This window comes from Papio anubis, chromosome 10, assembly GCF_008728515.1.
Source record: "Papio anubis isolate 15944 chromosome 10, Panubis1.0, whole genome shotgun sequence".
NCBI lineage: Eukaryota > Metazoa > Chordata > Mammalia > Primates > Cercopithecidae > Papio > Papio anubis.
The window spans coordinates 117,141,552-117,153,925 of NC_044985.1; the positions used below are offsets into that span (position 1 = coordinate 117,141,552).

At 52.0% G+C, this 12,374-nt stretch overlaps 1 protein-coding gene across 1 annotated transcript in view; it reads left to right on the top strand.

The window, feature by feature from the left end:
- SAG (S-antigen visual arrestin) overlaps positions 1-12,374 on the top strand; it is a 39,961-nt gene that overhangs the window by 15,077 nt on the left and 12,510 nt on the right. The window contains exons 6-10 of the mRNA XM_021924151.1: positions 3,315-3,391; positions 4,658-4,793; positions 5,658-5,742; positions 7,867-7,939; positions 11,188-11,325. Coding sequence (XP_021779843.1) covers positions 3,315-3,391; positions 4,658-4,793; positions 5,658-5,742; positions 7,867-7,939; positions 11,188-11,325 — 509 coding nt within the window. The remainder of the gene's footprint in view (positions 1-3,314; positions 3,392-4,657; positions 4,794-5,657; positions 5,743-7,866; positions 7,940-11,187; positions 11,326-12,374) is intronic.

A 12,374-nucleotide genomic window follows, 5' to 3' on the forward strand; every position in this document is an offset into this window, starting at 1 on the left:
GGCATGTCAGGTGGCCACAGATGCTGTGGAGAACAAGAGGCTTGTGAGAGGCAACGGGAGTATCTGGTGGGATGTGTGTTGAGGGTTTTTAAAGCCAGCCTCTAATGAGGCCAAGGAGAAAGCCACACTCTCCCAGGGGAGAGCCTTCCAGGTAGAGGGCACACCTCGCCTGCTGTGTTCCGGGGGCAGTGAGGAGGCTGCCTCCTGAGTGAGAGGAGCAAGGAATGGAAGAGGAGGCCAAGTGCAGTGACTCAGGCCTGTCATCCCAGCACTTTGGGAGGCTGAGGCGGGTGGATCAACCCAGGAGTCAAGACTAGCCCGGGCAACGTGGCGAGACCCCATCTCTACAAAAAAATACAAAAAATAGCCATGATTGGTGGCACATGCCTGCAGCCCCAGCTACTTGGGAGGCTGAGGTAGGAGGATCACTTAAGCCCAGGAAGCAGAGGCTGCAGTGAACTGTGATCATGCCATTGCACTGCGCTCTAGCCTGGGTGACAGAGTGAGACCCTGTCTCAAAAACAAACAAAAAAAAGAAAGTGGGAAGCTGAGGTTAGAGTGGAAGGGAAGGTGTGGCCAGATCACGAAGGGCCTTGTCAATGTTGTAGAGACTTGGGTTTTTGCCTGAATGAGATGGGAGCCATTGGCAGGCTATGAATGACAGGCGCTGACTTTCCAAACGGTCACTATGGCCACAGAGTTGAGAATGGAGTTGAGTTGGCTAAGCATGTGATTTGGGGGCTGAGGGTGTGTGAGAGAGGAGTGAGGCAGGTGGACGGGGCTCCAGCGTCGAAGGAGGCAGTAGGGACAGGAGGAGAGGGAGGTGCCAGGACCTGTGGGTTCAGGCCCCGTAAGCCACTGGATCTGGGATTCATGAGGAAGGGAGCTATACAGATACAACTGAGGGCAGAGTGGCAGGTTCTGTAGCTGGATTATGGGCTGGGCAGTGATAGGTGATGACAAGGGCAGTGTTTTTGTCCTGGGGCATCTGACCTGATAGCGGTTTGTGAAATCAATGTTGTAGATCCAAAATGGCGTTTTTAAAAAACAGAATGGAATGGAATGGAATGGAACAGGCTGGGTGCGGTGGCTCACGCCTGTAATCCCAGCACTTTGGGAGGCTGAGGTGGGCAGATCACCTGTGGTCAGGAGTTTGAGACCAGCCTGGCCAACACGGTGAAATCGCGTCTCTACTAAAAATACAAAAATTAGCCAGGCATGTTGGTGGCTGCCTGTAATCCCAGCTACTCAGGAGGCTGAGGTAGGAGAATTGCTTGAACCTGGGAGGTGGAGGTTGCAGTGAGCCGAGATTGTGCCACTGCACTCCAGCCTGGGCATCAGAGCAAGGCTCCATCTCAAACAAACAAAAAACAAACAAAAAACCCACAAAAATTAGCTGGGCATGGTGGTGCGCTACTCGGGAGGCTGAGGTGGGAAAATCGCTCAAACTTGGGAGGTAGAGATTGCAGAGAGCTGAGATTGCGCCACTACACTCCAGCCTGAGCGACAGAGCAAGACTCCATTGGAAAAAAAAAAAAGAATACAATAGAATAGAATAGAACAAAACGGAATGGATTGGAAAATCTCAGAGTGGGTCACACATGGTGAAGCTGAATATGGTATCAGGAGAGTTGTTTCAGATGTTTGTGTCTGTTTACTGGGCTATGTTACAAATCCAACTTTCAGAACATCTCGAAGCTACTGGTCCAGGAAAATGGGGTGGGGTGTGCGCAGTCGAGATGGGGGAAGACGAGGTGATTACAGAAGAAGGGGGCACAGAACAATGGGAAATGAAATTGGTTGTGTTAGATCTTATAGTTTTCTGTAAGAGAGACCCCAAATTCAGATTTTTAGGTGACCTTTCTTGATTTTTACAACACTGTACAGGCCCAACAAAGCACCACCTGTTTCCTGTTCTAGGAGAGGAGAAGGTCTTAGCACAGCTGCCGGGCTTCAGGAAAGGGGGTGCGCCCTGAGCCCAGGGAGCTTGACAGAAGTGCCTGAATGCCTGGGGGCCTGGGGGCTCGACAGCTGAGGAACCCAGGTGGGCGAGCAGAACAGGCGCTGGTGTGGCTGAACAATGGCTGGCTGATGGCAGGGAAGGATGCGTATTTATTTTCCACCTAGAGTTTAGAACTGCTATGGTTCCCTGGTTGCAGAACCGATAAATCCGTGCTTCATATGTCACCATGGACAGAACTGGCTTCCTGTAATTTTTGTCAGCTCTCCTTTCCCCTCCAGGCAGTGGTGGAGGGCAGGCTGGTGCCCTCCTCTGGCTCCCCAACACCTGTGAACGTGCAGAGATGAGGGAGGTTACCGAGGGCTTGCACTGGGGGCCAGGGGCTTCACACACTGGGAATCGGGGGAAGGTCACTGGCAGATGTGTTCATTCAACCCACACAATGCTTAAAAGTCTTTTTATTTAATTTAAAAACTAGGAGATTTCACTCCAAATTCCACGTGGAGTTTCTTTTTAAAAAATCGAGCTGGCTGGGCGTGATGGCTCACGCCTATAATCCCAGCACTTTGGGAGGCCAAGGCAGGCAGATCACGAGGTCAGGAATTTGAGACCAGCCTGGCCAACATAGTGAAACCCCAACTCTACTAAAAATACAAACATCAGCCACGCATGGTGGCGCATGCCTGTAATCCCAGCTACTCTGGAGGCTGAGGCAAGAGAATCGTTTGAACCTGGGAGGCAGAGGTTGCGGTGAGCCGAGATCACACCACTGCACTCCAGCCTGGGGGCAACAGAGTGAGACTCTGTCTCCAAAAAAATAAAAAATAAAAAATAAAAAATCGAGCTGCCAGCACTGGGTGCCTTGCTGCCTGGCCACATGAGGCTGCCGCTGAACAGCAGGTGACCATGGGGGTCAGGGTTTCATACTATATCAGGGGATTCCTGGACCCCAGCGCTGGCCCTGTGAGTGCCTGTACCTCTGGCCCCTGCTGTAGGCAGTGGAAGTCAATAACATGTGCGGGGTCACAGTTGGGGACACCTAAGTGTGCAAGGTGGCAGGAGGCAAGGACAGCGAGGATGCAAATGACTGTCCACGGCAGCAGGAGGGCTCATGGGGCAGGCGGATTCCCTCCCTCTGAGGGCTTTGGGCCCATGGCACACTCCTTGTGCTACTGTCATTGTTTCACTGTTAGTATGCTTCCAAATCCCTAAATGGTGCAACCCCGAATAGGACATGGCCAAGACAAAAAGAGATAGTGCCACGTCACGTGCCCTACGTGAGGTGTGGCCCACTGGCCCGGCACCCAGGGCGGGAGGCGCTAATCGCTGCCTGTCTGCTCTCTCTTCCCAACAGTCCTGTGGGGTTGACTTTGAGGTCAAAGCATTCGCCACAGACAGCGCCGATGACGAAGAGGACAAAATCCCCAAGAAGTAAGAGTGTGGTTGTGGAATAGGTGAGGGGTCTGCGGTGGGGGTGGAGAGAAGAAATGGCCTTACCTTGTCTCTGTGGGACAGAACTCTTCCCACAGGGCTGGCACAGCTGGGGTACCATCTGCATGTGGGATAGAGGTCAAAGGTTGATCATTTTTGGGAAAAAAAAAATACAAGAAAATGACAGGGAAGTTAGCAACCTCCAGGGCTCACGTAATCCCTTGAAACTCCCAGGTTTCTCCTTTCTTTAGGTTTTTGGTTTGTTTCTTTGTTTTTTGTGGTAAAATATACACAACATGAAGTTTGCCATTTTAACCACTTTTGTATTTTATTTTATTTTGCTTTTGGAAGTGGAGCCTCGCTCTGTCGCCCAGGCTGGAGTGCAATGTGACCTTGGCTCACTGCAACCTCCGCCTCCCAGGTTCAAGCGACTCTTCTGCCTCAGCCTCTCGAGTAACTGGGATTAAAGGTGCCCGCCACCACACCTGGCTAATTTTTTTTTTTTTTTTGTATTTTTAGTAGAGACGGGGTTTCACCATGTTGGCCAGGCTGGTCTTGATCTCCTGACCTCAAGTGATCTGCCCGCCTTGGCCTCCCAAAGTGCTGGGATTACAGGCGTGAGCCACTGTGCTCGGCCCATTTTAACCACTTTTAAATGTACCATTCAGTGGCTTAAGGACATTCCGAATGTTGTGTAGCCATCACTGCTGTCTATACTCAAAACTTTCTCATTGCCTGAGCAGGAACTGTACAACCATTAAGCCTACCGTTCCATCTCTCCCATTCTCCCACCCGCGTGCTGTTTTCTTTTTTTACCTAAACAAGGTTTCCGCCTGGCCCTTCACCCAGTCTCCTCCTGCCCCATGTACACATCTCTGGAGGCGCAGGAGAGTGAGCTGCAGTAATGGAGCTTGCATGTATATCGCAGCTATTCCATGAGGTCCTTGATGCCCTCACACCTCAGCCTCTCTGAGAGGAGGCAGAGCCAGGAGCCCATGGAGCCTAAGAGGCTAAGCTTGGCCCTTGGGACGTTGCCTGGCCCCACAGCTTTCCCCCCAGGGAAGGGACCAGAAACCAGACCCCCAGGCTCTCCCACCGTCAGGGCTGCCTCAGGCTCTGACCAGTGTCCTTGCCCTCTTTCCGTCCACCCTATCTCCATGTGGAGTGTTCCTGGAGAATCCCCATGTGACGGTTGGGAGAGAACAGAGGCCTCCCTGAAGCGGCCTGGGTGCCAATCCCTGGCTTGTCTGTGGCTGTTCCCCGCAGGAGCTCCGTGCGGTTACTGATCCGGAAAGTACAGCATGCCCCACTTGAGATGGGTCCCCAGCCCCGAGCTGAGGCGGCCTGGCAGTTCTTCATGTCTGACAAGCCCCTGCAGCTTGCGGTCTCTCTCAGCAAAGAGGTAACCACCTACCATCGCTACTACCCAAAGGGCAGCAGGCCTGGGGGCAGGCCCCACACCCCCTGTTCACCAGCCCCAGCCTCTGTCTACGTGGGTGCCTTGCAAGGAAGCTTGTTTTTAGGATAAAGCACCAACATTCGTAAGTGATTGGCCTGTTTTCACAGCCTGGAGCTGGTCAGCATGGTCCTTAGTGGAGGGTTTCCACCTACTGGCTGTCCCGAGGGACTGGGGAAGGAAGGGGCGCTGCTTTGCACATACCTGCCCCCCAGCTATCCTTGCCCTCTCCACCTCCACTGGCCTTGTTCACCATGGAGCATCAATAGCTGTGATATCGCAAATTCTTCACTTCCTGGGAAATTTAAATTTTGCAGAAACCATATGGGATGGCGGTGTCACCTGTGATGTCATCTCTTAGGGGTGTCATGGTGGGAAAAGGTGAAAGCTGCTGGCCGAGGCTGCCTCTGGCTCCTCTGGTCAGCAGTCAGCCGTGTGTGCGCTGTGTGTGCATACACGTGTGTGGGTGTGCCCAGGGGCTGGGTTACACGGGCTCTGCTGGGCGGGATGCCAGCACTTGGCTTTCCCAGTGGTTTCCTTTCACGTCACTCATCCTGCCCCCATCACCTCCTGAGCCCTGGCCTCCTCCATGGGGTGACTGGAACTCCACCCCCTCCCTAGCTTCCCACAGGTGGGTGGAATGTGTTTCGGGCCCTTCCTTGGAAGAAACGCATTGCTATCACTTCATCTTCCTTACATTCTGCCGCTTCTCATCTAGTGAAAGGGATTGAGATGAATCTAGAAAGCTGTGAGATTAAAGACACCACCACATCTGTTCTCTTCTTCTGACCTGTCTGCTGACTTTTCCAGATCTATTTCCATGGGGAACCCATCCCTGTGACCGTGACTGTCACCAATAACACAGAGAAGACCGTGAAGAAGATTAAAGCATTCGGTAGGACCTTCTTCTCAAAAGTAGAGGGCAGTCTTCTAGAGTTTCTGATCCTGTTTCCTGAGGGGTCACTTCTCTGGTCTGACAAGGCCCTTCTGGGTCCTTGGAACTGGCTACTTGTCTCTGCCGTCATAGGCAGCAGGACTGTGGAGGGAGAAAGGCCTTGCAAGTCATCTCAGTCAACTTCCTGCCCACTTACGGCTGGCTTTTGTCTTGGAACAAAATTCCTGACAAGTGATCTCTTTCCATGGTCATGCCTTCCTGGAGGGGCCCACAGTGCTCGGCATTGCTGACAGGTGCAGCACAGTGTCGTGGGTGAGGCCTAATTTGTGGATTCCTGCTGTGGGCTCTGTGATCCCAGCATCTGCAGCAGGGGCTCCTTGTCTGCCTTCCCAGGCTTTGTGGGGCTCTCAGGAGAGGTCCCATGTGGAATCGCTTTGTAAATGTTGAAGTGTGACTGTCTCGGCTCAAATGGCCATCATGTCATGGCTGACCCTGCCATATCCTACAGGGGAGGTGCCTTTGCCTGCTGTTCCCACACATTAACTAAGCTCAAAGGGCATCAAAGCACAGGGGGTCATATATGATGGTCTTACGTGGCTCTTTTACGAGAAAGACATGATGGGAGCCACCTGCCAAGGCCAGCCTCAATTTCTTTTATTTATTATTCCATTCCACCATCTTGGTATTCACCTCCCATTGCCCCAGGGCTAAGATATGGGTTTCCAATCCATAAACTATCCACCGTGCTTTCCAAGTGGCTGTCTTCATTGTCCCTCCATACCCTGTGTCCTCCTGCCGTCAAGTCCACTCTGTCTGTCTTCCATTTCTTTCCTTCCTTCCTTCCTTCCTTCCTTCCTTCCTTCCTTCCTTCCCTTCCTTCCCTCCACTCCCTCCCTCCCTCCCTCCCTCCCTCCCTCCCTCCCTCCCTCCCTCCTCCTCCCTCCTTCCTTCCTTCCTTCCCTTCCTTCCTTCCTTCCTTCCTTCCTTCCTTCCTTCCTTCCTTCCTTCCTTCTTTTTTTGACAGAGTCTCCCTCTGTTGCCCAGCCTGGAGTGCAGTGGTGTGATCTCGGCTCACTGCAACCTCCACCGCCTGGATCAAGCCATTCTCCTGCCTCAACCTCCCAAGTAGCTGGGATTACAGGCGTGCACCAATTTTGCCCAGCTAGTTTTGTATTTTCAGTAAAGAGGGGGGTTTCGCCATGTTGACCAGGCTGGTCTCAAACCCCTGACCTAAGGTGATCCACCCGCCTCGGCCTCCCAAAGTGCTGGGATTACCGGCATGAGCCACTGTACCCAGATAGCTGTTAAATTTTTTAAAACAAAATAGTAATTGCTTTCTATAGACTGGGCACTGTGCTGCATACCTTGCACAAATTGTTTCTTTATCCTCAAACTTTGGCTGGGTGTGGTGGCTCACCCCTGTAATCCCAGCATTTGGGGAGGCCAAGGTGGGAGGATCCCTTGAGCCCAGGAGTTCAAGACCAGTCTGGGCAATGTAGGGAGACCCTGCCTTTATTTATTTATTTTTTTAATCCTCAAACTTAATTTTAAAGGTGATTAAAAGTCATCTTTTTAATCATCACAACGTCCCTATGAGTTAGATGCAGTTATTACCCCCATTTTCCTGATGGGGCAACTGAGGCTTAGAATAGCTAAATAATTCACCCCACAGTTAGTGGCTAAGCCAAGATTGGCACCCAAACAGCCTGGCTCCAGGCCCACCTTCCTATCCACCGCGTTCCACCCACCAATCGGTCCTGTGCTGCCTCTAACTAGTCTCTTGGAGGACGGGAAGGACAATGTTCATGAAATAAGATGGAGGGTGTTAGATGGGGCTAAGCACAGGAAAGGAGGAGTCTCCCAGCAGCTGCAGCCTGGGAGTTGCAGGCACTGGGCTATGGGTGGGAGTTGACACAGAGCAGGTTATGGGTGACCAGAAATGACCTGGAGACAGAACTTCAAAACCACAGCCTTGAAGCTGAGGGCTGAGAAAGCCAAGCCTGGGAAGTGGAGGGAAACCATCATCAGAGAGGAGAGACCAGCGTGCACCCTGGGAGGCCGCAGGGAATGTGCATGTGTTGGGGGACCAGTGCTGACCACCTGACTCCCGTCTTCCTCTTGCAGTGGAACAGGTGGCCAATGTGGTTCTCTACTCGAGTGATTATTACGTCAAGCCTGTGGCTGTGGAGGAAGCGCAGTGAGTAGCTGGTGGGGTTTCCATTTCCTGGGCGTCTCAGCCTTCTGTGTCAAGTTTCTCACCGGTTATTGCTGAAGAGGGAACTAGCATGTTCAGCTAGCTCGCCAGCCTTCCACTTCCTTCCTCTTTTCTCCCTTCGAGGGCTGCACAGAAAGTGAGCATCTTATCTCTGCATCTACCACACCCCTCTGTGCCCATCTTACAGGAGTTCTGAGGATTAATCCTAGCCAAAGAATGATGCTGAGGAGAGACATAAAGACAGAAATGTCACCGTGGGATCAACTGGCTTTTTCTATTTATCCTTGGAATGAATTGTTAGGAATTTGATACTATTTCCGTCTCCCAGAAGATGGTCAAATGAACCGTCAGCCCAGGCTAGGATTCCCTATCTTTTAATCTCAAATTGAACATCGTAATACCAGTGACAGCTGGATTATAATATATCCATTCTTAGCCGCTTGTTGTGAATGACTTTTCCCCTTTGTTAGAATCAAAAACAAATGAGAATCCTGCCATGGTTCCTTTATGCTGGCCTGAGAGACCTGCCCAGCTTTGCCGTGTGCCACAAAGTCAATAGATTGATTTAACACATGGCTTGGAGTGGAGGGTGATGATCCCCCACCTCCAGCCCCACAAGAGGATAGCTTGGCCAGGTCTTAATTCTTTGCCTCGCTGGCATGTTCTAAGCACCGTTGTATGTAAAAAATATTAGCAGGGTTAGAGGAAGGTTAGGGTAGGAGAGTGATGAAAGACAAACTGATTCCTTAAGATAATATAAAGTAATAGATATATTTTTTTGAGATGGAGTCTCACTCCGTTGCCCAGGCTGGAGTGCAGTGGTGAGATCTCGGCTCACTGCAACCTCCACCTACCAGGTTCAAGCCATTCTCCTGCCTCAGTCTCCCAAGTAGCTGGGATTACAGGTGCCTGCCGCCACGCCTAGCTAAATTTTTTTTTTTTCTTTTTTGAGACAGAGTTTTGCTCTTGTTGCTCAGGCTGGAGTGCAATGGCGCGATCTCGGCTCACTGCAACCTCTGCCTCCCAGGTTAAAGCGATTCTCCTGCCTCTACCTCCTGAGTAGCTGGGATTACGGGGTCACACCACCACCCCTGGCTAATTTTTTGTATTTTTAGTAGAAACGGAGTTTCACCATGTTAGCCAGGCTGGTCTCGAACCCCTGACCTCAGGTATCTGCCCACCTCGGCCTCCCAAAGTGCTGAGAGATTACAGGCGTGAGCCACCGTGCCTGGCTGATTTTGTATTTTTAGTAGAGACAGGGTTTCACCTGTTGGCCAGGCTGGTCTCAAACTGCTGACCTCAGGTGATCTACCTGCCTCAGCCTCCCAAAGTGCTGGAATTACAGGTGTGAGCTACCACACCCAGCCTATACGGTAATATTTAAAAGGCAACTTTAGGAGAAACTATTACTGTTACTCAAAACAGATTCAACCTTCAGGTCTAGAAGGGAGGGAGACAGGAAAGAACCACCACTTATTGCCTCCTTTCTGCCAAGCCTGGGCTCTGTTCTGCCTTTAGGGGATCCTCACACATCCCTGTGTCCTGGGGGTCTTGGCCCTGGTTCACCTTTCCACATGTGCTCAGCAACATGGGAGCAAAGAGTCCTGGCCCAGTTTTCCCCTAATATGTATTCCATCACCTGGTCCTCTTTCAAAGTGTTGGGTGCATTTTGGGTCAAAGAGTCCCAGGAAACTGGAAAGCATCCCAAAGTCGCCCAAAGGCTGGAGGAGCCTGGGAGCTGGACTGGACCGTGCTGATGAGTCTCAGGCTAGAGGTCACTCGGAAGGCTGCAGAGCAGGAGCCATTGTCCCAGAGCCCTGTGGCTTCTGGGGCTTTGGTGGGCAGGCTTGCACGGAACCAGGTCAGACCTGACTCCCAAGCTGCTCCCCGCCGTCCAAACCCACATCCTGAAGCTCTGGGGAGCAGCCCCAGGGCCTAGACATAGTCCTTTGGCAAGCTCTGCACACACACACAAAGTCCATCCTCTGAGCCCAACCCCAAGGGCCCTCTTCCTATTCCAGCCATCTTTACAATGCTGTTTCTGCTTTTTTCAATGCCCAAATTATGCTCATGAAGAGAGGTTCTACCAGGACCCAGATGGTAGGATGTGGGCCACCTTGGGCTCTGGCAGATTTCCGGAAAGAGCATCCTGTAGACATTGGAGGCAGGATAGGCAACAGCTGCTTTTACCTATCCAGGGAAACTTGATTAGGGAAAGGAAGTCCTTTCCCAGAGAGGCAGTTCAGACTTCCAGCTGTCTCAGGACAGCCTTAGAATGGTCCTGATGCTGGCCACACCCCACCTTCTTCTGGCTAGGCACCGGAGGGAGGGTGTGCTGCCGGCACGAATGGGCTCTGCCGTCAGACAGTGTGCAGCCACGTGACCGTGAGCACACTTCCCTTCTGGAAAATGGGGATCTTGGGAGCACCTGCTTGGTACGGGGTTGATGAGGGTAAGGTGAAAGGTTTTGGGGACAGGCCTTAGCACCAGGCCCGGCACACAGCACGCGTGTGAGCAGAGGAGCCAACTCCCCAGTTGCGGAGGCTGCTTCGTGATCCTGGCCGTGCTGCCATGTGTCTGCCTGGAGAAACACACACTGCTGTGTCCCCAGCTTGATCCCAGACCCGCCCGTTGGCACAGGGTCCCCGCCATCTGTCAGATGTTGAGAAATCTATACCCCGACTGATGTGGAAGAAGATCCAGTAGAGAAAGAACATGTGCTGTTTGGACCCAAGCCAGTCCGTCTGTGTGATCCACAAACTGTGGGTCCCTGCGTTGCCCCTCTAGACAACTTACCACACAGTCACACTGTGACCTCCTTATAGCGACAGTTTTTGGTGACAAGAGCCTTTCTGGCCTGGGCTCATTGCTGACGCTAACCAGAAGGTTCTGCAGGCCACCGTGTGGTTCACAGTCTCAGGAGGAGACTGTGGTCTCTGACTCTCAAGCCAGTTGGTCTCATTAACTCCATAGAATATTCTAGAAATTCAGCAATTCAGAATAGGCTGAGTTGCTTGAAGCAATATCCTCCTTGTGCTGCCAGCCCACCCTGAGATTTCACAAGCACTGTTCTGCTTCTCGTAAGGCAAGTTCCCAGGCACCTGAACCCAGCTTCCCAGGAGGTCCATCAGGGGATACGGATCCTGGAAAATGCCTAATGTCAAATAGGGGCTCATGGGGCCCATGGCAGCTTTTATGGTTATAAATCTCCTCTGTTCTTCTTCCTCTAGAGAAAAAGTGCCGCCAAACAGCACTTTGACCAAGACGCTGACGCTGCTGCCCTTGCTGGCTAACAATCGAGAAAGGAGAGGCATTGCCCTGGACGGGAAAATCAAGCATGAGGACACGAACCTTGCCTCCAGCACCATGTAAGTCCTTGAGGCTCAGGGAATAGGCCCTGGCAGGGCGGGCTGGTGCTGGTCTGCTCCCCTTCACGTCACCCTGCTGGGCTCGCAGGCGCACACATGCAGCATGGTGGCCTGGCGTGTGTAGTGTGGACTGCATACCTAGGGGCCCAAACAAGGATCCCACTCTCACCCCTGGTGTGATGTGGGGGTTACGCCCGTGGGCCCTGGAGACAGCTGTGCACTAATCCCAGCTCTGCTGCTGACCCTGGGAAAATGCCTTGAGTTCTCTGAGAACCTCAGTTTTCCTGTCTGTAAAGTGGGGGCAATAATAGTTCAAGTCTCATAGAGTGGCTATAAGGATTCAGTGAGACAGTCCATGTAAAGTGTGGGGCCTGACATACAGTGAGTGCTCCAGGAATGTCAGCTACTGTTTTTAGAAGCATCACTGGCTAGTGTAGTGCCCTAAGCATGTAAACTGAGTGATACTCTTGGCTGTATTCATTCATTCATCCATTTCCATCAGGAATTGTGAAGAACAGGAGGTCCTAATGACTTTAGATGTCCATTAAATTTAAATGAAATTAGGTACTGATCTGCTGACCCTGACTCAAAGGACCACTGGCTGAATTTGGGCAGCAGATCTAGCAAAGACTGTGCAGTGAAGTTCCCAAGTTAGCATCCGCTGTCCTTCTGAGCCATGCTTTTGCGCTTCCTTTCCCAGGAGTGTGTCTGTTGGTGAACTCTCAGAGTTTTGGGTTGGGGCCAAAACCCAGGCTCAGGGCCCACTCACTGCCACCTCCCTATGTGATGTGCTGGGGGTTCCCTCTGTGGCCCCAGTAGACCACCTCCAAGGTGATGCCAACGGCCGGGAGACTGGATTGTTTGACCCCAAGACCCTGACGCTCAGTAGCTCACACTCTCAGACACCGAGAGTGGGGAGCAGTGAACAACTGGCAGAAAGCAGGTGGAAGTCAAAGGATTTTCTGAGGATAATTGGCCAAGTGACTGTGTTAGATTCTAAAGCACATTCGTTAACTCCAGGAGAGACTATCAGGGAAACTGAGAGCCTA